Source organism: Pseudorasbora parva, chromosome 24 (genome assembly GCF_024679245.1).
Source record: "Pseudorasbora parva isolate DD20220531a chromosome 24, ASM2467924v1, whole genome shotgun sequence".
Lineage (NCBI taxonomy): Eukaryota > Metazoa > Chordata > Actinopteri > Cypriniformes > Gobionidae > Pseudorasbora > Pseudorasbora parva.
In genome coordinates this window covers 11342777-11369186 of record NC_090195.1, presented here as the reverse complement: position 1 = coordinate 11369186, position 26410 = coordinate 11342777, and the positions used below count along the sequence as shown (strand labels likewise).

At 38.6% G+C, this 26410-nt stretch overlaps 2 protein-coding genes across 12 annotated transcripts in view; both read left to right on the top strand.

Moving 5' to 3' along the window:
* The first annotated feature begins 1642 nt into the window (after nt 1-1642).
* Nucleotides 1643-21894, top strand: larp4b (La ribonucleoprotein 4B). Of its 2 annotated transcripts, none has more exons than XM_067434839.1 (17): nt 1643-2093; nt 4539-4677; nt 9035-9182; nt 9277-9432; nt 9597-9678; nt 13397-13533; nt 13665-13768; nt 13846-13956; nt 14064-14117; nt 14217-14423; nt 14508-14614; nt 15770-16015; nt 16183-16228; nt 16790-16972; nt 18075-18271; nt 18928-19021; nt 21028-21894. In XM_067434839.1, the coding sequence occupies exons 2-17, from the start codon at nt 4591-4593 to the stop codon at nt 21271-21273; spliced, it is 2205 nt and encodes a 734-aa protein (XP_067290940.1). In that variant the 5' UTR covers nt 1643-2093; nt 4539-4590; the 3' UTR covers nt 21274-21894. The 2 variants fall into 2 exon arrangements, with proteins under 2 accessions (XP_067290940.1, XP_067290939.1); XM_067434838.1 differs by having other exon boundaries at nt 1644-2093; nt 16180-16228.
* Nucleotides 21895-25354: 3460 nt separating this feature from the next.
* dip2ca (disco-interacting protein 2 homolog Ca) overlaps nt 25355-26410 on the top strand; it is a 139870-nt gene continuing 138814 nt past the window's right edge. For all 10 annotated transcript variants that reach the window (XM_067434678.1, XM_067434677.1, XM_067434681.1 and 7 more), the window contains exon 1: nt 25355-25734. In XM_067434678.1, the coding sequence (XP_067290779.1) occupies nt 25656-25734 (79 nt within the window). In that variant the 5' untranslated portion in view covers nt 25355-25655. The remainder of the gene's footprint in view (nt 25735-26410) is intronic.

Sequence of the window (26410 nt, the reverse complement as noted above, 5' to 3'; positions counted from 1 at the left end):
TGGGAGTCTGATCTGAGGTCGCCTCCTGGTGGACAGATGATATTTTTACACAAAGCAAAAATAAAAGCCGTGTTTAAAAGAGATAAAGAGATAAAGTTTACTGTGCCCTGAGATCGTAGATGGACTATTTCACGCAAAGATTGCCTTTTGTATCCCTCATGACAATTTGTGTTACTACAGGCTACATTTGTCTAATCACATCCATACAAATACAGTAGCTTTACAGGTATTTTTTTTCCATAATTTTCTCCTCTTTAGTCTGTCCCCTTTTCTTTAGTTATTTTCTATTATGTACATTTTAAAAAAATGGAAATAAAAGCTAGCATATTTAATGTTTCTTAACATATCTATGTTTCACACTGACAATATTTTATTAAAATTGTATTAAGAATATTTTAATTTTATTAAAATGTATTGCAACACTTAGTATTTTCTTGTAGAATTTTTAGAATCATAAACACATTTACTTTAAAATTGTCATTTTAAATGGAAAACATTTCATAGAATGTTTACACAGACACACACATATATTTTTAATAGTTACCATTTCCATATTGTTTATACCAGTGTCAGTAAAAGGCAATATTTTCCTCTTAAGTATTGTTTCTCTTATTAAGAGCACAGAAAAACAAGATTTTCTTCTATTTGTGTCAAATACTTTTATTGAATTCATTTATTTAAATAAACAACATCATATTAGCTAAGCATTAAACAACATTTAGCCCTCAAACTGCACATACAATCTGTTCTATGAAATTAAAAAGCAATAAAACAGGAATTCACCATATATTTTAGTGATTTTTTCCCTGGTTAATTTCTGACCCTAGTTCACATCTGTTCTCTCAATATTACAATCTGTCAAACATATCTGGGATGGTTGTAAAACGTGTAATTTTAATGACTGTTCTTACATAGGCCTATATATATATATGATTTTTTTTAAACACTTGAAATAAGGTTTGAGAACAACAACACCTTTAAGAGATCAGAATTCCTTTTTGGCCAATAGCAGTATCCGTAGTCTATCTCAACCAACCGAAAAATCTCGCAGATGAAACGGAAGCAGAGAATCTTACAATAGAGGCCAGACCGTCCACTCAGACACACATGAGTCACATGCTGCTCAGTGAAGATCCTGATTGGTTACATTCCTTTTCATAGCTGTAGTGGTACCAGTGCAGTGTCTTTACAAAAACACCAACATCATCTAACACATTTACATTACATATATAATGTAACAAATCTTTTTTTTTACATCAGTGTTTTTCAAAATAAAAACTAAATTAAATAAATATACATAATAAAACTTGAAGACAACGTGTAAAATGAAACCAATTTAACATGCATGCTCTTGTTGTTAGTATGTTTATACAAAATGCACGCAAACAGATGGGAAGTAGTGATTTACATAGCTTTAAATACAACCACATTGTGCGTCCATGCAACACCATAACTGCACAAAAGCGAAAACTGTAACGTTTTCATTTCATCCACATTCCATATATGGACGCCAGAGCCCGCACAATTCGTTGCGTTATGGCGCCCTCTATCGACAACGCTCATTGAACTGCAGCCAAAACGCAGGTAGAACACACAGCCGTTGGGTTGCTGAAAGGGCCGCAGTGGAGAGTGGGCGGGCTAGACAATAAAGCGGCTCTGGGCGGGAGTTCGCGGTGCGGTTTGGCCGAGAGAGTGAAGCTCAACTCCGGACACAAATACACGGGGAGGGAAGAGGCGTGCGGCTCCGTTCTTTACCATATCCTAGTTTAACTAGCACGTACATTTATAGTTAGTAGCATTTCTCGCACTGCGATTAAAGCCGTTTTGAATAATAACACACCTTCACTCTCGCGTTGTTAACATCTCAACAACAAACGTTAGCCAGTCACTTAAACATCACCAAACAGACCTTTAAAGTTCACTATCAGGCCTGATACTGAGGAGCTGGTGGTATTTGGAGGCTGTTGAACGTGCTGTGGTGGTTTAAAAGTTTTATGCACGGATTCGTTGATTTGTTTTTCTAAGTTTTTTTTTCGTGGAAGTCATACGCTCGGGCCCGCAAACAGTCTCCCGTGCGCGGAGAGCAGATACAGGTGAGTAGAAACTCATGGGAACGACTATTGCTCTTTATTACATATCTCATCCCTGTATAGTTTCAGACAGTCATTTTACCCAGATTTGAATAGCTGGAGTGTTTATCCACCTTTTGAAGTTAGCAACTTGAGCTAACTGTTCAGGCTAGCTATATTACTTCTCAATATCTGCCAGTCTTTAGCATGTAGGCTAACACACACACACACACACTTATTGTTTTTCTATTTGAATTGGCTCTTTGACGGATATTCAACATTTTCTGTTTGGTAGTTGAATTTAAGAATTGAAAAGTTTGTTTTTAATATGTTCTTGCGCAGTTAACTTTATAGTTAACTGATTCAGCTAGCAGATGTCTGTTGTGTTTATGTGTTTGGCCTGCAGCATTTATGTGCTTTGACATAATGTATAGAGTTGATTTGACATCTTCAGTGCATTTATGCAATTTCTATCATCATTTAGTCTCGTGGTTATTGCATGTCGTTCTGTACCGCAGCGTTTAATATTGTATTTTTATATGGTAATGCATTGCGCTCATGTTTACGTACTGTCATAGTGTAAACATTCCCCATGTGTCATTTGAAAGGTCTGTCTTGAGTAAGCCTTTACGTTTGACAGATCAAAAATGTGTGTTTTTTTTTATATTGGCATGATCAAGCAAGTAATAATTTACCCATGCATCATTAATTCAGATGCATTAAATATTTTTGTTAAAGCATATGGTCTTCGTTTAGATAAATGCTTTGCTTTTTATTTACTTAACATGCCTATATAATATTTAAAGTAGTTATCATTACAAAATAGATGTTTTTTTTTTCTCATAAATTTGCTTTTGTGACAGTAATCATTTTGAGATGTCTTGAATTTCAGACAGTTTTCAGTGGAGTTCCCTTTTCAGCATATTAAGAGTTTGTAGGTTTTGATGATGTTGGCTATTTCAGAGATGCTTTCCACAGTAGTTATACTGACCAGTCAGCTCTACTGTATAGATTGAATGGAGAGAGAGAGAGAAAGAAAAAAATCTGATGGTTTAATTTCAAGCAGCCTTTGTACATTTTGTTAACTTGAAGTATACAACCAGAGGTTTTGCTCTTGATGTTTGTGGAGTTGTTTAATAACATAATAAAGTATTTCAAAAATGGTGCATAAAATGTATATATATATTTATTTATACCACTTGGGCCGGTAAGAGTTTTTTTTTTTTTAAATGTAATTTAAATTTTTTTTTTATTAAACGTCTTATGCTCACCAAGGCTATATATATATATATATATATATATATATATATATATATATATATATATATATATTTGAATACATCTTAAAATGTAATTTTTTTCCTGTGATGACAGCTGAATTTTCAGCATCATTACTCCAGTCTCAAGTGTCACATGATGATCGCCCATAAATCATTCTAATATGCTGTTTTGGTGCTCAATAAACATTTTCATATCATTAATGTGCTGCTTATAATTTTTTGGAAACCGTGATGCTTTTTTTCAGCATGATTTTAATAGAATATTCAAACCAACTGCATTTATTTGAAATATAAATATTCTGTAACATTATTAACATCTTTACTGTCACTCTTTGATCAATTTAATGCATCCTTGCTGAATATCAATAATAATTATAAAAGAAAAATCTTATTCACCCCAATGGTATATAAGGAATGGTATACTAAGTATTACAAAATATTTTTTAATGGTATAGGAATTATAATAAATAATTATAAAGTGTAAATGGTTAGCAATATTGGTGTCAACATTCTTGCTTGGAGTCATTTTAATGTATTGAATATTAATTCAATCCATGAATATTGGTGATTCTTATAACAAATAGATTGTGATGCTCCTCATTTGTAGGTTGATTTGCATATTGTCAATTGAATTGATTTTTGAAACTGATTTATGTTCTTTGTTTCGTCATCCACAGTTCCCTGGTGGTCTAGAGAGCTCATTAAACATTTCATATAAACAGTTGTGCGGCTTATTATTTTTCAGGAAACTAATGGTTTCTTTTTAGCGTACTTTAAATAGAACATTCTAACCAACAGCATTTATTTGAAATATATATTATTTTGTAACATTATTAACATCTTTACTCTGTTTTTGATCAATTTAATGCATCCTTGCAGAATGTTAATTTAAAAAAAAAATGAAACTCTTATTGTTTGATTGGTAGAAATTATTTAAAAAATGTTGTATAGGAATTATTGTAAATAATTATGAAGTATAACTGGTTAGCAATAGCAGTGTCAACTTTCATGCTTGGTGACATTTTAATGTATTGAATATTAATCAGTAAATATTGTTGATTCTTATAACAAATTGCTTGTTGGATGCTCATGCTCCCCATTTGTAAGTTGCTTTGCATATTGTCAATTTAATTGATAAAAAAAAAAAAGGTTTGTAATTGATTTATGTTCTTTGTTTCGTCATCCACAGTTCCCTGGTGGTCTGGAGAGCTCTGCGTTCGGAGCTAGAACCTGGACAGCTCATGACTTCAGACCAGGAAGGAAAAACTATCGTGGAGCCACAGGTGCAGCAGTCACAGGAAGCAAAGGAGAAAGAGATTCCCCTTTTGGTAAAGTACAAGCTATATATTGTCAGTTAGTCTTTTGTTTGTTAAGTGTGTTAAGTAATTGTGATTTATTTAGGGAGTAAAAAACCTACTAACGAAAAAGCAGAGGCATCCCGCCCAGCTTTGGATGTTGTGAAAGGGCTTTTGCGTTTGTGTGAACCACCCTTGTGTTTTGGGTCCTTGCCAAGTTGCTGATCCCATTCATATAATGCGAGTACAGCGTCTAGTGAAGCACCAATCATTGGAGATTTTGCATTTGAGTGATGGGCCCATGTGAGCCAGCTGTATAATTTTAAATGTGCTATTTTTGGTTTGGGGAGGGGGTAGGCAGCCATAGCGTGCGCCTCTGTCTCCCTTTCCCTCTCTGAGGAGCTTGTGAGAGGAGCTACACAAGTTTTTGTTCACCGGTTTGCATATACGTCCTTTCATAAATTAAAATATGGGGTGTTGTTTCAGCAAAGAATTGAATCCTAACCTTGTCAGCGAGAGAACAAGTCTTCTTCAGGCGGCCATTCCTGAGGGCTCCGCATCGAAAGACATCAGAGACTGTGCTTGGTCTGTCGCAGATCTGGCCGACAAGAAGCCTTCTCAAAATGGGAATGTGAACGCTGCTTTAGATACCAGCTGTAATGCTTCCTTCACAAACTTGTCAGCAGGTCTCAACCTCATTAAAGAAGGTCGTAGTGGCGTACAGAATGGGAAGGAATTTTGGGACCCACCTGTCGGCGATCCACATATCAATGAGGCTTCGGTCCAGAAAGGAAATGCTAGTCAAATTGGGAGAGATGGTAGAGACAATTGCCAAATTAAAGAATCTGAAACTTTGGATTTTGTGAAACAGAGAATAGCTGAAAATGCTGTAATGAGAGCAAAATGGTTCTGTGATGGTACACAGTCTTGTTCCACAGATTCAACTGGAGTTGGCAAGAGCAAGAACTCCATTCTCAGTCCATTATGCATTTCAAAGGATCAACACACTGGTCTCTCCGTTATTGCAGAAGAGGAACAAGTTAAGACACTGAGGCATGCACAGTCAAAACCTGCGTCCACTCCACAGCTATGCTGCGGGGGCTCGATTAATCTGGATGACTCAGAAGAGGGAAATTCTGGACTGTTGATCACTGACCGTGGCTTTAAAAAAGAACAGAGTTTCTACAGCATCTGCTTGATTGATTTAGAGGATCTCGGGAGCGAGGGTGGGCAACAATCCGTGACTGAATCTGATGCAATCAGGTACGCAAGCGCACCAGCTGTCTCGGAAAAGGCTTTGTTTGACAATTCATCACTCCCAAAGGACCACACAATATCGGTTTCAGGGCCTTCACATGAAGTTACAGCCGCACAAAAAACAGAAAAAGGTCCCACAGAGAAGGCTCTAGGGTGCGCTAAAAATCTACCTGTAAATGTAGCACTTCCAACCGAGGAGCACGCAACACTCCCAGATCTTCTAAAACCATTTCCTGCCCAAGACAACGAGAAGCCTTTATTTGAAAATGACATTTCCACATCAGGTAAAGATATAAAGAACATGCATTCTCCCTATACTGCTTTAGAGGACGACATTGATAAACTATCGACAGATCTGCCGGTACAAAATGGTCAGATGTCAGGGATTTCAGATGTCAGATATCAGTCAAGTACAGATATCGCATCGCCACAGGGGGGACCTGCTGACATACTTAACCATGATTTTTATGTTACAAGTTACAAGGTCACAGATCTGGAGAGTGGTTCTGAACTCAACATGCACAACACAGTTTTTTGTGAATCAATGTTGAGACCGCCTCAGCAAAATCTAAATGGTCCTCTGGATGAAGTGGAACTGGAAAATCATTACAGAGATGGTGTTTATAGAGAAACCATGGACCCAAAGGAGGAGAAGAAACTGATTGTGTCAGATAAAGTTGATTACTCCATTTCTTCTCTTGGCAGCTCAGCAGATAGATTTCTAAACTTTAAAGCCGCTATTGAGGAATCCGATCAATGTGCTTCCAAGAAAACCCCTACTGAGAAAGTTCACAAAGAAACGCCCCAAGCTCTCTCAGCTTTCAGCACTGCTTCAGAAAAGTTGGATGAGACAGAGGACCAAGGCTTTCCCTGTAATGATGGCTCTGAAGACATTGAAAATATAACTGTTTGCTCTGAAACCCCTCTGGCTTCTGATAAAGAAGACAACCTGTCAAAATCACCTTCCTGTCCTAGAGTTGAATATGAACCAAGACAAATAGCAATGCAGGAGGAGGTCATTCTGAATCCTGGCCAGTGCAGTATATTGCAGGCTCAAAAGCAGACAAATGAATCTGACAGGTTCAAGGTTGCTGGTGTGCCTCAGTGTTTGAGCAGTCCATCACATGCAGAAAGTATTTGTGTAGATCTTACTTGTAATGCTGAAGAAGACAAGTTGGACATGACTTTGAGCACACATGTCTACACGTGTGGTGTTTTTCCCACTGACCAGACCAAGATTGTGTTAGAATCTTGTGACATTCCAAACAGGGAACAGAAGGATGAGCCAAATGCAAATTTGAAAGATGCTGAAACTTGTGACATGAGTCCATGTCGGCTTCCTACGAATGCTCTTTTGAACTTTGAGCAGTTGCTGGAAGTCGATCATAAATGTGAAAAAGCTGATTATCACAATGTACGTTCTTCTGTTGTTAAAGTTTACACAAACACTCTGCCTGCACCTGATTCTGATTGTTCTCTTGAGGAAGATCTCTCCCAGAGTAATGCCACCAGGTTTGGAAAAAAAATGAACGATGTTACCTGTAATGAACAGTCAGAAAGTGTGGAATTGGGAAGCGAATTGCCTGCAGAAGCACGAGAGCAAGTCATGGACAGTGAAATAGGAGAGACTTGTTTACAACATGGTGAGAAGACGCATATTGTCAGTGCATGCTTCAGTGAGGATGAACAAAAGGTACTGGGTGAGATTTGTTTGTGTGCAGATAATGGCAAAACCAAAATGTCAGAACTTGAACCTCAGAGACTCATCCCAACTTTAGAGCTGCTTAATTGCCTTAATAATGGGAATAACAACAATGACTGTTTGAAATCTTTTTGTTCTGCCAGCAGTGATGTGCATACACTGTCTGAGCCGCCATGCGAATCTGAAGTATTGGAGACCTTTGATTGCACTTCATTGTCAATAAACTACAAGAGGATAAGCGATTGCCATTACCTGGACTCTTCTTCAGAACAGCCAGCCAATGACACTTCAGTTTCATCTGTTCAGAAGCATGGAGACCTTCAAGATATGGAGGAAATAGAAGGAGCTTTTATTGACCACAGCATTCCTCTCATGAGTACTGCAGGACTATCACTTGAAACTGGAGAGGCACAGTCATGTGCCATCCAAGGCCGTGGCGTTAATTATGTGTCCGTTGAGAGCTTGACAACTACCGTGCCTCATGTTTCCCAACTTATAACAAGCAGTCTTGGAGTTCTTGACTTTGATCGGTCTGATTTGAAAGTCATTGTTGATGATATGAGTGATAAAGCCACTTATGTAAATACAGCAATTCCATTACCAGTAGAGCCTGACCAGGTTGATATTTACGCCACCACGCCATCTTACGAGATACATTTTCTCAATAAAGATCTATTCCCAGTTCCCGCGCAGGTGGAAACCCCTCAATGCTCAGGCTTCTCGGATGAAATAGAGGGAGAGCAAGGCATGCTGAACATGGTGTCAGACCTTCTTGGGAAATCAGAGTTGAGCGATGAGGGGGACTCTACTCACTGCCTTCCGGCGTGGGCTAAAGAACCACATGTCCTGTTTTCTGATAACCAAATAGAGGCATGTGCGTTGGTGTCAGCATGGGATCACGCTGTCTCTGAGGCAAGCCTTGCCATGCAAAATGTTGAACAGGATACAGAATCTAACCCTGCTGTTGGTCTAGAGGATTTCCAGACCTCTATGGGTTTCATGGCACCCTACCCTTATAGCCTGTTAGCGACTGAAGGATCTTGTGTATGGGACTGGCAGAATGCTTATAGTGAATGTGTGAGTACTCTGTAACCAGCTTGTTTGGCTTGGTTATACAGTGGACCCTATAATTATTTGGACACTTTTGCCACATTAGAAAAAAAAAAAAAGATTATTAGTGCATTCCATAGAAAAATAATTACATTTATTTAAAATTTTATTTATTTAAAAAAAAGTCATAGCAAAAACGATTCGTTTTTTGTTTTTTGTTTGTTTGCAGATGCTACTTAGTTTTTATATAATATAGTATGCTATTGCAGTCAAATTCATATTTAAGTGAGTGGCTAATATATTTTTTTTTAGCCATTATTTTGTTGTAAAGATATTGACTTGGCTCGCAGCCCAATTGATTACCTAATTGTTTTTTTACAGGAATTGTCCAAAATCTCAGACCTCAATCCCAATGCGAAGGCATGGGCAAATTACATGCCTAAACCAGAGGCCTCTGCTACAACCTGCCCAGATTCTCAGCAGTCATGGGTAGATGCGGCTGATGACCCACCAAACTGCATCTCAGGAGGTAAACCTCCAAAAAAGATTTTTCTTCAGTTGTTAATTCAGAATACTGACTGTATCAGTCTGAAGAGGTTTTGATCTGTTTATGTCTGTGCTAGGTTATAACAGCAGTGAAGACAAAGGGAACTGGAATGAGGAACAGCAGGTATCTACCTCTGTAGAACTGCCCTTTGCAGCGCAGCCAGAATCAGTGTACATGGGAAGCTCAGCCAATGAGAAGGGCATTGTGTCAAACCAGAACACCAGTATGAAAGGTAATATAATTTTTTTCTTTTGCTCGCTGTTGTCAACATACTTATATTTCAGTTGTTTACAGTTATGAATGTTTACTATTAAAAAAGATGTCACGATCATTAAGAATTCATTTCAACTATAGCATTCTTAATTAATTTATCATTATATTTATTCTTTTATGCAGGAGTGAACGATTCAGACTCCTCCAGACAGCTAGAAGACCTTCGGGAACAACTGAAGGCAACACTGGAGTTCTGCCTCTCTAGGTAATTATTCACGTCTTCACAACCAGGACCTAAAATGAACAGGTTAACGTTGCATCATCACAAATGTACTTACGCCTTGCCATTTTAATAATTCAAGCTTAAGAAGACACCAAAGGGAACTCAATTTGTTACTTGTGCACGCTGTGGGAAATTTTCTGTTCGCCAAGAAATCTCTGTCAAGACAGCGAGCGAATACTGAACTGAGCTCTCTTTTATACATATTCAATCAAAATTATGTCTAAATGCCTTTCTTGGCAAGTATTCTTAGTAGGGCTGGGACAACGATGACGTCGACGCAAAATATGTTCACCGATTCGTCAGACTCAAAATAAAGATGGCGGCGCCGTAGAGTAGTAGCAACCTTAGATATACATAATAAAGTATATTATATAATTAATATAAGTATATTATTTATTATGTATATCTATGGTAGCAACACGAGTGGCTCCTCAGGCTTCCAGAAGTGCAAGGCTTGCGGGTTGGCGCGTGGCACGCACGGAGCAAGAGCTCTTAACACAGGCGCGCATGCACGCGATTTGTTGTCACGGCTACATAAACAAATTTCTTCACACAGGAAGACAGATGTTTTGGTAATACTTTATGTATTTTAATCTTAAAAACAAACATTTGCATCAAGTGAAAGCATCCTACATAATAAGCTGTTTTAAATTTAAAATGCGCTGATGTGACCGCGCTGATGTGACCGAAACTTATCGCGCTGATGTGACCGAGGGTATCCATTCTCTAAGTGAGCACAGTTTTATCCCGGGACTATTCCGGTTTTAAAATGAAAATGACGCCCGAAATTCACTCCACATGTAGCTGTTTTCACTGTCATGCCGCGGATGCGTGTGGCGTTTCTGTTGCGTGTCAGCCACGGGGCAGGCTGTGTGGCGTTTTCTCTGCCTTTGCACACTAGAAGCCTGTCTGACGCGGTGCTGCTGCTGCTATTGATGCGGAGGGAAGCCCTATTCTTAATGTTAAACATAAATAGCCTACTGATACAACAAAAAAGACAACGTCGGCAGTAGCCTATTGACCACATATCTATGGTATTGCCGGCAAAATATAATTCTGTATTGACAGTTGCCATATTTCAAAATCGATAATTGTTGTTTTTTATTATTACAATTAGGCCTATATCTGCATTTATGTTAACCTAGAGACTTTCAAACATGAAAATGTCATTTATTAATATGTATTTGTGTCAAAATTATATATAAACATATTTTCCTATTCTATTTTGCCTGGAGACGCTTCCAACACGCTCGCGTGTCGCGTGAAAAATAGGCACTCTTCTATTTCTAGCATGCTCGCGTTTTCCGCGCGTTACTCAGGCAGTGTGCGAACTCCAACCTGTAAACATGGGAGCCGAAACAAAAACGGACACACCACACAGCCTAGCCGCTCACGGCACGCTTCAGTGTGTCACCGGATTTGATTAGCCAACTTGTTGAGATTTAATCAATGGGCATAGCCTGTAGGCTGAGTTGCATACATAGAAAAATCGTATATTGTGTTTCATTGTTGTTGGTTTATACTTATTTATTTGTGTGTGTGTGTATGTGTACTTATGTTTTCAAGGTTTTATTGAATGCATTGCTCTTGTATAGTCTTTTACTTAGGAAATTTTAAGAGAAATAAACATATATTGCAATGTTAAGGAATTTGTTTTAGATAATTAAATCAACATGTATAAATTGCTATTAGGCAATTAATGGGGAGTTAATTGGTAATCAAATTGAATCGAAATCGAATCGGACAGGGAAAATGAATCGTTAGATTAATCGATGCACCGGAAAAAAAATCGCTAGATTAATCGTAAAAAAAAAAAAAATGTTTATCCCAGCCCTAATTCTTAGTCAGTTATGTCTTAACTGAATGGAAACAGTTGAGTAATAAAACGCATGTGTAACAGTATAATGGCTCGGTGCAGCTCTTAAAGGGTTAGTTCACTCAAAAATGAAATTGATGTCATTAATGACTCACCCTAATGTCGTTCCAAACCCGTAAGACCTCCGTTCATCTTCAGAACACAGTTTAAGATATTTTATATTTATTCCGGGAGTATATTGAGTGTATGCACACTATACTGTCCATGTCAAGAAAGGGAATAAAAACATGATCAGAGTAGTCCATATGTGACATCAGTTAGTTAATTAGAATCTCTTGAAGCATCGAAAATACATTTTGGTCCAAAAATAACAAAAACTACGACTTTATTCAGCATTGTCTTCTCTTCTGCGTTTGTTTTCAGTTCTCAAATAAAGATTCAAACGGTAATGAATCAACAGATGAATAAAGTCGTAGTTTTTGTTATTTTTGGACCAAAATGTATTTTCGATGCTATAAGAGTTTCTAATTAACTAACTGATGTCACACATGGACTACTCTGATGATGTTTTTATTCCCTTTCTTGACATGGACAGTATAGTGTGCATACACTCGATATACTCGCAGAATAAATATAAAATATCTTAAACCGTGTTCTGAAGATGAACGGTGGTCTTTCGGGTGTGGAACGACATTAGGGTGAGTCATTAATGACATAAATTTCAATTTTGGGTGAACTAACCCTTTAAAGTGTCAGCAGCCTAATATTCCTGCTGCTGTCTGTGTTTTTAATGTGAATCAAGCTACTAATGACACAGAACAATCACTCATTACTCTTGACTTTAGTAACTTTAATAAGGATTCATCTGTTTCATGGCTGGTAAAAAATAATTTATGTCCTGTAATTTTTGTCACCGGCCATTGGCAAAGTTAGTTTTAGGCCCTGTTCACAACTGATCCCATTTAAACTGACCTCTGGATATTTTTAAGTGGGGCTTTGTCATGTGTACTGGCCTGGAGGTCAAGGCTAGGTTGTAAGGTTCGCCCCGACATAGTACCTTAAATCTAGAACAGAATCTTTAAAATGAGCGACCGCATGCATGACGTTAGTAATTTGCATAAACCATGACCAAACCATGTCCATATAAGGGCTTTCCACACTCCCTCTCGTAGCTCTCAGCAATCATGACGCTCCCTAAAGACACACGGAGAGATTGCGCAGCGAGATCCTTGAGTAATGCCATTCTCAAAACAAGTTCAAACACACTTTTATTACAGACCCAGATTACAAAACTTTAATTAGCCAGTTGTGTATGTAACAACATGATTCTGCATCTTTTTTGCAGAAACTCGGAGCTTGAGCTTTAACACACTTATTTTTTTACTGTGTATATATACAGTAAGTGTGTGTATGATGATTTATTTAAGATGAAATGCATGTATACATTTAGAATACAATTTAGAACGAAATGTATTAAAAAATCATGAATTGTTTGTTCAAATGTGCCTACAATGATTTCACACACAAATTTGGTTAGTGAATGAGACCCAATGACTTTATTCAGTTCCAACTATTAATATTTCAATCAGATGCTACAAAATTCACTAATGCAAATGTAAACTTGGAGTGTTAGCATTTGAATTTTGTGGTATGCTTACAAGAACCTCAACTACCTCAACGTGGACTAGGAAATGCACTACTGTCCAAAAGTTTGGGGTCAGTTCTACTTTTTATGTTTATGAAATAAGTCCACATATTCTCATAAAAGCTGCATATAATTGATCAAAAATGTTAAATATATTTATCTTACGGACCCTTTGACTTTTCTACAGTAGTGAAATCCAATGTAGGATTGATGGTAACCAGACTTTTGTTGACTTCCAGGGAGAATCTAGCCAATGACATGTACCTCATCTCGCAAATGGACAGTGACCAGTATGTTCCAATAGTGACTTTGGCAAACCTTGATCAAATCAAGAAACTCACCACTGACGTTGATCTCATTGCAGACATCTTAAAAAGTGAGTTTAAACTAATCACCATGTCACTTTTATTGGGTCACCGTGTGGCTTTTTGTTTTAGGCTCTCAAAATGGGGTAGGTTACACACAGCAGTTTGGTCTGACATTAATGATGCATTTTTGATTCCCCAGCGCTGCCTCTCGTTCAAGTGGACAAATGTGGAGATAAAGTGCGGCCCAATCAAAACCGCTGCATTGTAATTCTCAGAGAGGTTCCTGAGGCCACTCCTGTGGAGGTACACATCATCCAATCTCTTTTTAATGCTCTGACCTTATTTTTTATCAACATGACATTTGGCTTTCATTTTTACAGGAAGTTGAAGCGCTCTTTAAGAGTGATAACTTGCCCAAATTCATCAATTGTGAGTTTGCCTACAATGATAACTGGTTTATCACCTTTGAATCTGAGGCAGATGCTCAGCTGGTAAGTGTTTTGTATTGCCTATGATTCAATCATTTCAGATTACAGCCTCAGGATTTTTAATAAACTTGCTTCCTATTGCTGAACGTTAACATACATCACTTTTTCAGGCATACCAGTATCTCAGAGAAGAGGTGAAAACGTTTCAAGGGAAGCCAATAAAGGTAGAGTGCACTGCTGTATATGTGACAGTACTAGTTTTAATTTTTTATGAATCATGACAAGAATGACATTTTTTTTTTTTCATCTATGTTTTATCCTAGGCTAGAATAAAGGCCAAGGCCATTGCCGTCAATACCTTTGTGCCAAAGAATGGGTATCGGCCCGTGGATGTGTCCTCAAATGTCCAACAGCGCTACACCCCTTACTACATCCCACCTGTGTATGGAGCACAGCAACAGTTTCCTCTTTACAGACTGGTGACGCCTCAGGGCTGGTCAGCTACCCAGAGCTACTTGGACCCAACTCTGGTAAGTGTCATGTGGTCTATTTGGCTCTGAGAAATATCCAAATAGAGTACTAGAGGTACTAATCAGGTTTCGTCTTATCAACAGGTTACTCCGTTTCCCAGCCCTGCGTTTATCAATGGCTTCGCTGGTTCTCCAACATTTAAATCAGCAACATCTCCACTAACTGTCAGACAATATCCACCTCGAAGCAGGTACAGTGTTAGTGAAAACATTTGTCATTCATTTGGACTACCATTCAAGAGTTTGCAGTGAGTGGGCATGAAAAAAAATACTTAAAGGGTTAATTCATTAGATCTATCTTCTTTGTGCGAGAATGACGTAGATCGTTACACCACGCCTAACATAAGGGTATTACTGTTGGCGGTGGAAACACAAACCAGATCAGGGTTTACAGTCCCAAATCGTACTGCACTAATTAATAATAATTAGTTACATTTATATAGCGCTTTGCTAGCCACTCAAATCGCTTTAAATATAGAAGGGGGAATCTTCTCAACCACCACTAATGTGCAGCATTCACCTGGATGATGCGACGGCAGCCATATTGTGCCAGAATGCTCACCACACACCAGCTGATTGGTGGAGAGGTGACAGAGGGATAAAGCCAATCAGGATATGGGGATTATTAGGATGCCATGATGGACAGGGTCCAATGGGCAAATTTGGCCAGGATGCCGGGGTTACACCCCTACTCTTTATCAAATAGTCTCAACTGAAGGACGGTGCTCTTTGACAGTATAGTGTCCCCATCACTATACTGGGGCATTAGGACCTACACAGACCACAGGGTGAGCGCCCCCTGCTGGCCTCACTAACACCTCTACCAGCAGCATCCTAGTTTTCCCAGTTGGTCTCCCATCCAGGGACTGACCAGGCTCAGCCCTGCTTAGCTTCAGTTGGAAACCAGTCTTGGGCTACAGGGTGATATGGCTGCTGGCTGCTCCCTGTACTGAACCATCCGCACGACATCCCACCGCTCTGTCCGATGGAAACGAGCCATTATTAGACTGATTTATGAAGGATCATGTGACTTCCTTGAAGTTAATAGTTCCTGAAAGTTCAGCTTTGCCATTTTAGGAATGAATTGCATTTGAAACTATATGTTAAAATAGAAAAATTTTAACAATATTTCACAATAGTGTTTTTATTTTATTTTTGATTAAATACATGCAGTCTTGGTGAGCATACAAGATTAATTTTTAAAAATGTTTTTAAGCTAACAACACCACATTTTTGAATGGTAGTATATAGCTCATAATATAACTGATTTGTGTCAGTGTAGTGACGTTTGACGAAAAGCTTCAACTGCGACAAAGCTAAGTATAGCCATCTTTTCATCCAAACAGGAACCATAACAAAACACACATTCGACTCACAACAGAACGTGGAACCACCCTGCTTGAAAACCCTGCTGCTTTCTCTACTTTCCCTTCGGAGAGAGTCCCTAATGGGACACGGCCTCCACAGGTTCCTCACTTGGGAAGCCGACCTCGACTACCGAGCGGTCCAGGGTATCCACGCCGGGACCAGGTGGGAAGTGGACGGATGGAAGTGAACGGTACTGATTACTCTCTGAACGCGGGCCGTGGAAGGTAATGCTGCACATCTGTACCAGCTGTTTATTAACTTCATACATATTGTTGTAATAAAATATCCAAGATGGGTGGATGGGGGCAAGCTTGTAGAGCTTCTTCAAAAGAAATTGTGGTCATTTTATCCGTATTGCTTAATCTTGATTGTTTGTTTCTTTTTGAAGAAGGGGCGGCTATGGATACAGGAAAAGGAGGGATGACAACAAGTTTCCAGTATGTCATTTGCTTTGTTACAGCTAATGCTGCATAGACAAGTGTTCTGTGTTTAGCTTTGCTTTTGTTATGATGAAAAACTTGGTATATTTCCAGTTGAATGTAATGTACAGTCAACCCGCAGGGGCTGAATGTACATTTGACTTATTACGCAGTCAAGTACACAAATAAATTGACTTGAAATATTGATTTGAATTAAAAATTCAGTAAAAGAGACCCCATAGCGACACGAAAGACAAAAAAACAAAACTAGCCCATCCATGTAAAAAAACAAAAAGGTTGCATGGGTATTTGGGTATTTGAACAACAGAATGCTGCAACTGACCAATCAGAATTCAGTAATCTTGTAGCGTTGGCATTTGGGAAACGCACCCTCACTATTTGGTGTAAATTACCCCGGCAGTGAACACGGCTAAAAAGCAATCCACCTTTTTGAGTTTGAAAAACCAGGGTCTCAAACTTAAATTGGGTAGCAACTGAAACCAGCTTCATGCAACAGGCCTCTTGTTTACAGGCTTGATTATTTTGTAGATTATTTTTTTTCATCTGTGTGTTTAATAGAGAGCAGCAACACAGTCGCCCCCTCCTGTTCAGGAGCGCACCCCGTCCCCTAGCTTTGAGCTGGGCCTGTCCAGCTTCCCTCCTCTGCCTGGAGCTGCAGGAAATCTAAAGCCTGAAGTAAAAACTGAAAACAGCCTTGACAACCGACTGTCTGATGTGGTCGCCGGAGCGGTTAAAGACAAGGTTGCTTTTCATTCAGCCCTTAATGTGTGTCTTTTGTGTTTAAAGGGTTAGTTCAGCAAAAAATGATATTTGTCGTTCCACACCCATAAGACCTCAGTTCATCTTTGGAACACAGTTTATGATATTTTATATTTATTCTGAAAGAGGGTATGAAAGTGTATGCACACTATACTGTCCATTTCCAGAAAGGTAAACATTTTTTATCAAAGTAGTCCATGTGTGACATCAGTTAGTTGATTAGAATCTCTTGAAGCATCGAAAATACATTTTGGTCCAAAAATAACAAAAACTACGACTTTATTCAGCATTGTCTTCTCTTCCGTGTTTGTTTTTTAATCCTCAAATAATGATTTAAACGGTTATGAATTAGCATACTGATTCATGAGTCGGATCGCCAATGTCACATAATTTCGGCAGTTTGACATGTGATCCGAATCATGAATCAAACTGCTGATTCATAACTGCTTGAATCTTTATTTGAGGATTTAAAACAAACGCGGAAGAGAAGACAATGCTGAATAAAGTCGTAGTTTGTTATTTTGGGACCAAAATGTATTTTCGATGCTTCAAGAGATTCCAATTAACTAACTGATGTCACATATGGTCTACTTTGATGATGTTTTTATTCCCCTTCTGGACATGAACAGTATAGTGTGCATACACTTGCATGCGCTCTCGGACTAAATATAAAATATCTTAAATTGTGTTCCGAGATGAACGGAGGTCTTACGGGTGTGAAACGACATAAATTTCATTTTTGGGTGAACTAACCCTTTAAGCGCTCTAGCATTAAATTATCTTTTTAATTTTTTGGAGTTCAAAAAGCAAGATTTAAATTATAATAAATCTCAGACTCCAATGATTTGAATTCTAGAGAAGTTGACAGATGCTCTGGGTTTTTAAACATTAACTTGCACTGAGCATGGAATGCCATGTTCACAGCAGACCCAGTCAGTCATAAGCACAAGTCCTTGGGTGTTTTGAGTGCGTTAGAGCGATTAAGTATGTGTGTTGTGTGAGAGTTCCTGCTGTCCAGCTGTTATGTTTGTTCATGCTGTCCTTGCCCTATGAGTTTCACAAAGGCCTCTTTGTCTCTCCACAGCCTCTAAATAAGGATGTGGTCACCAGCCGTGTGATCTCAGGGACCTCCAAAGAATCCGTGCAGGCTGCTCCTGCTCCTGCTCCTGTTGCTGCTCCTGCTCCTGCTTCTGCTCCCATTCCTGCTACTGCTCCTGCTCCTGCTCCTGCTGCTCAGACCCCCGTGGACCACCAACACTCGCCCTCTCCAGCCCTTTCAAAGTGGGTTTTCGTATGGATGTTTATGAATGAATAAATGTGACAAAGCAGTTTTCACTTAAAGATGTTGCAAATAATGTCATTTTAACTAACAATCAGCTATTTTGCTCATTTTAACCACACTTTCTCTTAAAAACTGTACTTTCAGAAGACTCAAAACGATTCACAGACATGTGTGCATATTACAGTCTTTCTCATTGGCTCAAAAGCCAGGAGAAAGGCCTCCTTACTACTTGATTTTGATTTTCTTCTAAATCAAGTTTACAGCTGTCAAATTGACAGGTGCGATTTCTCAGGATTCTGTCCAGAATGTGGGGATGTATTCGTGTGTGGCATTCCCAAATTAACTCTCAACTCTCAAGGTGTCAAGATTTCATTGAGATGTACACTTATTTTACTTGTCAACACTTAATATTCAACTTTTTTTTTTTTTTTGCGGTGTTACTATTACATATGAGTTTAGCTAACCATAACAGAACATTTATATAAAGCGTTATATGTAGAGTAGCAAAACAGCTTTAGTTGTTGGTAAAATAATCACAATGTATTAAATTGCTGCGAATAACATTGACTAATATAAGTTTGCATGGGAGGGTAAATGTAAAAAAATGGCTTTTTCTAATGTATGGACCTCTTTTTTTCTTTCTTTTTTTTTACAGCCTGACTGTAGAAAAACCTAAAGAGACGACACCTGCAGAGAAATGCTCGGATACAAAAGCTGCTAAAACCACACCGCTGAGCAATCCAATCAATGTAAGTATTAATAATTGATTGAATCAAAATAGGGGTATAACAGTTCTCTGTAAAAAATCGAACTGTACCGTTATACACCCACAGTTTGGCATGCACTTGTACTCAATCAGATGACACATCTAAAACCTGTTTTTTTTAAAAATAACATGTTAAACAGACTATTTCAGTTTCTGTCGATGGATACGCATGCTGGCTCCCCAATACTACACTGCAACAGTGATAATCAAAAAAGCAGTCAAAACAATCACTCTTTGTAAACTTTGTTCAATGCGAGCGCCGTATGCTTTAATATGACTAGTCATTTTTGCCGCCATCACCCAGGTGTTGATGGCATGTGAGCGCAGGTGAGACCTGCATTGCACACGTTACTACCGGTATCTGTGTTCTAAACTAAACTCATTTATGCATTGCCTATTTAAACATTCAAAAATTGGAAGATGTGAATGAGAACTTGCAGGATTCAGTAAGAATATTTGTATGTTGAGAATTTAATAAGTGAGAATATTTGATATCATCTGAAGCACGCACACATCTCAGACAAATATAGTTCTCTTTCAAGTCTTGCACTTCAATGGACTAATTCACACAAATATCCTAACAGACAAAACCCCCCAGTTTTAAAGAAAAGCCTTAAGCTAGGCCAGGACTAAAATGGATGTTTGAGATATTTTAAGATTTGCCAGTGCAAGTGACTTTCGGTTAAAACATGTCAGTGCCATTGTTTTGTTTTGTCTCCTGATTCAAACCAGTAATGCTTTTTTCTAGTGCTGGGCACTAGTACACTCATTGAAAACGTGTTCGAAGTTTAAAGACGTGGGGCGGTGCTGAGCTTCGCGTCCCGAAGCTCAGTGCCCTTAAAGGGGTCGCACACCCGCCAAGATTCGACTGTGAGATCGCTGGTATCATGCATATCAATGCATCGAATCTTTGACTACTCGGGGTCTTCGTACCTCAGATGTATTAAGTGAGGTACGAAGAACAAACCCCTGATGTTGATGTTGACATGTTGTGTTTTGGCGTGAAGCTCCACCCTCCACCTGTCGACCAATCACAAAGTCAGTAGTGTTTTGTCATCCGGGTTGCCAGATCTGCTCTAGTTACCTCAGCTGCAGTGCTGTTCCTGCTGGATCCTGCAGCCTATCTGGCAACCTCGAGTCAGGGGGGAGGGGGACAGGGAGGGTGATACACCGCTCTACAGTCATTTGAAACTGATTGCAGTACCAGTTTTGGCCACAATCTTGCATACACTTCCATTAAAAAAACATTTATAATGTTACCAAAATTTTTTGTGTGAATTTCTATTAATCAAAGAATCCTTAAAAAAATGATAACAGATTCCACTAAAATATTAAAAGGCACAACTGTTTTGAACATTGATAATTAGAAATATTTCTTGAAATCAGCGTATAAGGAAGATTTCTGAAAGGATCATGTGACGCTAAGTCCGGTTTCACTGCACGTGTTAGCAGGGCGTAAGCAGTGCATTTTTTTTCGGCGCCCATGTTAAAAGATTAGAGTACTCAAAGCATGAGAATGACAATGTCGGAGGAGAACACTGAAAAATGTGACCGAATGGACAATATTCCTCTGTATTTGCAATACATGAGCCGCGGTTCAGCTGCGCGAGACGAATACTGCCAGTGTGAATGCACAACTGGAGCGCGCGGCTCCCGCTCTCCATACACACCGCTCCTGCCCTGTCAACACACTGCTTGCACATGCAGTGTGGATTCGCCATAAGACTGGAGTAATGAGGCTGCAAATCACAGGAATAAATTACTTTAAAAAAAAATCTATTCAATGAAAAGACCTTTATTTAAATCATAATAATTTCACAATATACGTTTTTTACTATATTTTGATAATAAATGCAGTTTTAGTGAGCCTAAGAAAAATCGTACTATATTTCTGTGACACAGACTTTTATGATTTACATTTCACAATGCTACCATGCAAGATTGATTGCCTAAACCGATTCATTTCATTCATATTTTGCGTTTGACCAGGAGCCCCGGAAGCCAAGCTACGCGGAGATCTGTCAGAGGATAAGAGATGCACCAACACAGCAGCCGTCAGCGGATCCCCGACCTCCCAGCTGCACCGCCGAAGACGTCAAGACTCCTGACTCAGCAGAACGCAGATGCAGAGAATCAGCACCCGCACCTGCCAAATCCACGGCGACGGCTTGTCCCAGAGAGACAGTGAAATCTCACCAGAGCGGCGGAACGACAGCTTCCTTCAGCCAATCCTGAGAGCCTCCCTTTTGCTTCCGGGAACGAATGGGAACGAAAACTTTGTCAGGGCTGCTCAAAAAAAAAAAAAATCCCTCTTATCTCACGGTCTCTGTGAGTGCACACACAGACAGCTTGTCACTGGAATCAGGGCCTACAGACGAAAGCACTTGTGCATAAGGGTTCTCTGAATATTTTTGTTGTCCTTTCTGTCGTTTTGTTTTTCAATTTCAAGATATTTTGTTGTTTTCCAAGGAAAATGGGATTAATGAACCAGCACCAGTTGGAAATTAACTATTTAAAAAAAAAATTGTCAGAGCTCAACTTTATTTTGGGGTTAACTTCAAATAGTGCTGTTGGGAGGAAATACTGATTTTTGAATAGTGCTGTTCCTGAAACACTTAATTTTTTTTCTTTTCTTTCATTAAAAAAAAAAAAAAACCTGATATGTATATATTTTGCTAACCTTGAGTGTCTTGGTACTGGTGCGATTCCGTATGTGAATCTCGCCGGTCCCAGCCATTACAACTGCATGAGTGAGACTTTCGTGTAAATCTGTTTTGTGTTCTGTTTTTATGTTTAGATGTTCCAGCACTGGAGTGATTTTTTTTTTTTTTTTTTTTTTTTGGGGGGGGGGGGGGGGGGGAAGCTCTGAATTATTTTTTTACATGCTAATCCTCTATCAAATTGTACTGATGTGATATTGTAGCAGGTGTGTGTATACCTGTTCTTGTGTGCATGCTTTCTTTTACTTTTTCTTTTCTTTTTAACCTTTTAATGGCACACATCGGTTTGCTGAATCCTTTCTTTCCCTTTTTTCCTATTCGCCAATTGTCTGGGAAGAATCCACTCTGATGCCTCTTCATTCGATTCTGGAAGATCTTCACACTGCGAAGTCCTCAGGTTGCGAGGGTGAAGTGTTCATGTGCCTAGCCTGCTGTGGTCTAAACGATAGATGGACATATAATTTGCTTCTTAGCCTCGTTTGTTATCCTGGTGTGGTGCTATGGTTCGTCACATGGTTTCTTCGGTGCTTTTATCTATATTAACGGAGGGAAAGTCACCAACATGCACCAACGTCTGTCGTTTGACCTTCACAGATTCGCTTTCATATCACCACGACTATATGAGTGGGATCGTGTACATTTTATATAGTGACGTATACATCAAGAGCAAAAAGATCTGAGCCTTCAGCACACATGGACCAGTGTTGTTTTGTAGGGGGTTCTCCTTTATGCAGACTTTGCGTTTCAGTGTCACTCGTTCATGCTGTTCATTAGTTCATTGGTTCTCATCCGAGTTTGAAACCGTCTTGGGCCGAGCGAGACAGACCGTTTATTTAGTTTCGATGTCTTCCTGCAGCGTGGAGCACGTGCAGAATGCTTTGAGATGTTTGTTATGGCGTCTGTTGTTTATATTCTCTTGTATCTTCCCTGTGAGTACTTCTTTTTTTCTCGGTTAATCAAAAAAAAAAAGGTTTTTGTTGATTTTTTTTTTGACTGAATGCAACTGATCATTTTTCCATCAATAAATGAAGCATACCATGGTTGAAGTAATGAAGGTTTCATTACATAAACCATCAAGATGTTCAAAAAAGAAACAAACTAAAAAGAAACATCACATATAAATTAACAGTGTTTGAAAACTTGAATTTTATTTAAACTTGAAAAAAAATGTCTCTGCCTTAACTTTTTAGATGACAGTTTGGAGGGTTTTTTGTTGTTGTTTTAGTTTCTTTTTCAATTCCCAAAGTGTAGAAAAAAGGATGATGTGGTAGAGGCGTCCGAAGCCTTCCTCACTACATTTGTGTAGCACAATACTTTTGGGATTGAGATGGGATTTTTGTTTTGTTCTCCTCTGTGTAAATGCTTGTAGTCTAAACTGTAGTACATGTATACACACACATATACTTGTATGTGTGTGCTTTCTCTGTACAGATGTAAATAATTGGAAAATGTTAAAAAGGTACCCTAAAATTGGTTATGAGAAACTGTATGGGAAAAAAATAATAAATAAATGTTAATGAGAAATCGTCTGTCTATTAAGGAAGGCCTGTTTTGTTTTACTTAAAGGGACAGTTCACCCAAAAATACAAATTGTCATTTACTTGTCCTCAAGTTGTTCCAAAGCTTATTTTTCTTTAAAATATCTTATTTTGTGTTAAGCGCAAGAGAGAAATTCATACTGGTCTAGAACAACTTGAAGGTGAGTAAATTACAGGATTTGAATTTTTGGGTGAACTATCATTTAAGAGTCGTTTTCATTCTCAATGGCTGCTCATAATTATGACCACAAGGTGGCATGATATAATCGTTAATATATCAACTTTGTTTAAGACTTCAAATACAATAGGTTACCACTACACAAATAAAAGAGATATCCAGGTCTTTTATTTCAGTATGCAGATCTGAAGTACTGGTATTAAAACAACTAACAGGATTATCAGTCAAAAAGTCTGAGAACAATAGTTAATATTTCAATGTAACAGAGATTGACATCCTGTATATACATACATACATACATACACACACACACACACACACACACACTGGTCCCCCTTTTGCAGCCAAAACAGCCCTGACCCCCCCATGGACTCCACTAGACCCCTGAAGGTGTGCTGTGGTATCTGACACAAAGATGTTAGCAGCAGATCCTTTAAGTCCTGTCAGTTACAAGGTGGGGGCCTCCATGGATTGGACTGTTGTGTTCAGCACATCCCACATGACCACTTTTGATAGATACTGACCACTGCAGACCAGAAACGCCCCACAAGAGCTGCAGTTTTGGAGATGCTCTGACCCAGTCGTCTAGCCATCACAATTTGGCCCTTGTCAAACTCGCTCAAATCCTTCAGCTTGCCCATTTTTCCTGATTCTAAGTTCTAACACATTAACTTTAACGAGAAAATGTTCACTTGCTGCCTAATATATCCCACCCATTACCAGGTGCTGTGATGAAGAGATAATCAGTGTTATTCACTTCACCTCAGTAGTCATAAGATTATGCCTGATCGCTATGTGTGTGAAATTACACTTTACACAAAATGTACATGAATTATATGCAATGTTACAACCTCTCATAAAAATAGCAAACAACATAATTATTCTGATCTATTTATTCCCTCACTCACAACAATGTCTAACGATAACGAACATGCCACCAAGTAATTTTTATTTACTTACATATTTAAATAGTTGACAACAAAGCACTCAAGCTGCATGAAATCCCAAATTTGTGTAAAGAAAGAACACAAGTCTGTACAAAGAGTCAAATGATCGATGTAAAATGTATTTGATTGGTGACAAAAAAAAAAAACTAAAAAAATAGTGCGGATTTCTTAAATATTTCTTCATTGTACATCATAATTTTTCTTTGTTTTAAAGTTCTTAAGTTTATTTCCCTCAGATTGTAATGTGATCTCAAACTTTAGGACACTATTTCTGCTTTATATGTTGCATATGAAATGGAAATGGTTGATATATATATATATATATATATATATATATATATATATATATATATATATATATATATATATATATATATATATATATCAACCATTTCCATTTCATATGTATATATATACGCACACACACATTCGTACACTTATTAATTGTTTAAAAAGTTGTCCACAACAAATCTATATTTATTGAAAGCAGCAATATATGTGAAATATTAAGACAATACTGATTAAAAAATTAAATGTAATTTATTCCTGAGATGGCAAAGCTTAATTTTCAGCATCCAGTCCTCAGTGTCACATGATCCTTCAGAAATCATTCTAATATTATGATTTGTTGCCCAAAGAAAAAAATCTAATAATTACAAATTGTTGTGCTGCTTGATATTTTTTGTCTAGATGCATTTTGTTCAGTATTCTTATAGACAGTCACTTTACCGGCACGTTTAATATTTCATATATTTTATTTCGTAATTTCATGTCTGTCTGTTTGTTTATTTATAATAATAATAATATAAATATAACCTGGTATTCTCAGCTTTAAAGAACTATTTATGGAAACATAAACAGAGTTCGGTCGCCCCCTTGCGGCTGTAAGAATCACACTCGCCTTGCGTCATGAGAGAGTGACAGAGAAAGAGAGGGAGAGAAGCTGGAGAGACGCACACACACACATACACACCGCTCCGACCCGCGAGCTTCACCGCACTGACAGTCCACATCTTACACTGCTGACTCTAACGGCGGAGCCCTTTAGATATGGCGGGGCTTCGTTGAGAGGGACAGAAGATCTCCGAGCACTACCGTTCACAGAACAGTTTGTTTTTGGACACGCGTCTCCCCCAGCCCTCCTTATGCACCGCTGCGACGCGGAGAAACGGCAGCAGCGCTGAAAGAGTCGAAGAAAGAGGACGAGAGTGATTTTTACCCCCTTGAACGGACAATGGCGGACCGCGATGCGCTGCCCCTTCCATTGGAAGTGCGGGCCAGATTGGCTGAGCTGGAGCTGGAGTTATCCGAAGGTATGATTGATGTTTTAAATGACTTATTTCGTTCGACAATATGGTTGTCGCGGAGAATACTTTAACGGCCCCCTCTCCTCCCACCCAAAAGCCCACCACTACCTCCACCACCATACCAACACAACCAACACCAGATGTTGGAGCCAATTATTATCCCCGCAGCAGCAGCAGCAGCACTGAGGTTGTGTTCGTAAAGGCGTGCGTTCGTTCGTTTGCTGTTACTCCCGCCGCATTTTCTTTGTTACAATGTATCTATTTGACCTTGAGGAAACCATTCAAAGACTTCAGAATAGATTTTTCCGTTAGGATTTTGAAAATGCGTTCCCTAGAGACCAACGGTCAAAATACTGCCTTGGAATCTTCATGTACCCGTTGATATTTTTGAATTTCTGTGGCTGTGTTGTTATTCATGCCAGTATAACGTCTCCAGTACACCAGCATTTAGGTAAACAAGCAGTTGCATCGCCATATATGCCATCTTTACACTGCAAAAGCTGCATCTGAAGCTGCATTTATACCACAAAAGACACTGACAGTCTAATGCTGCGTTTTACACAGGATTATTATTCAAATTAACGTTTTATGAAATTATAAATATAGACATTAAATTATGGATTCATAAAAAATATGAATCCTACATTAGGAAACGTATGCTCTTGTCATGACAGCAACAAAG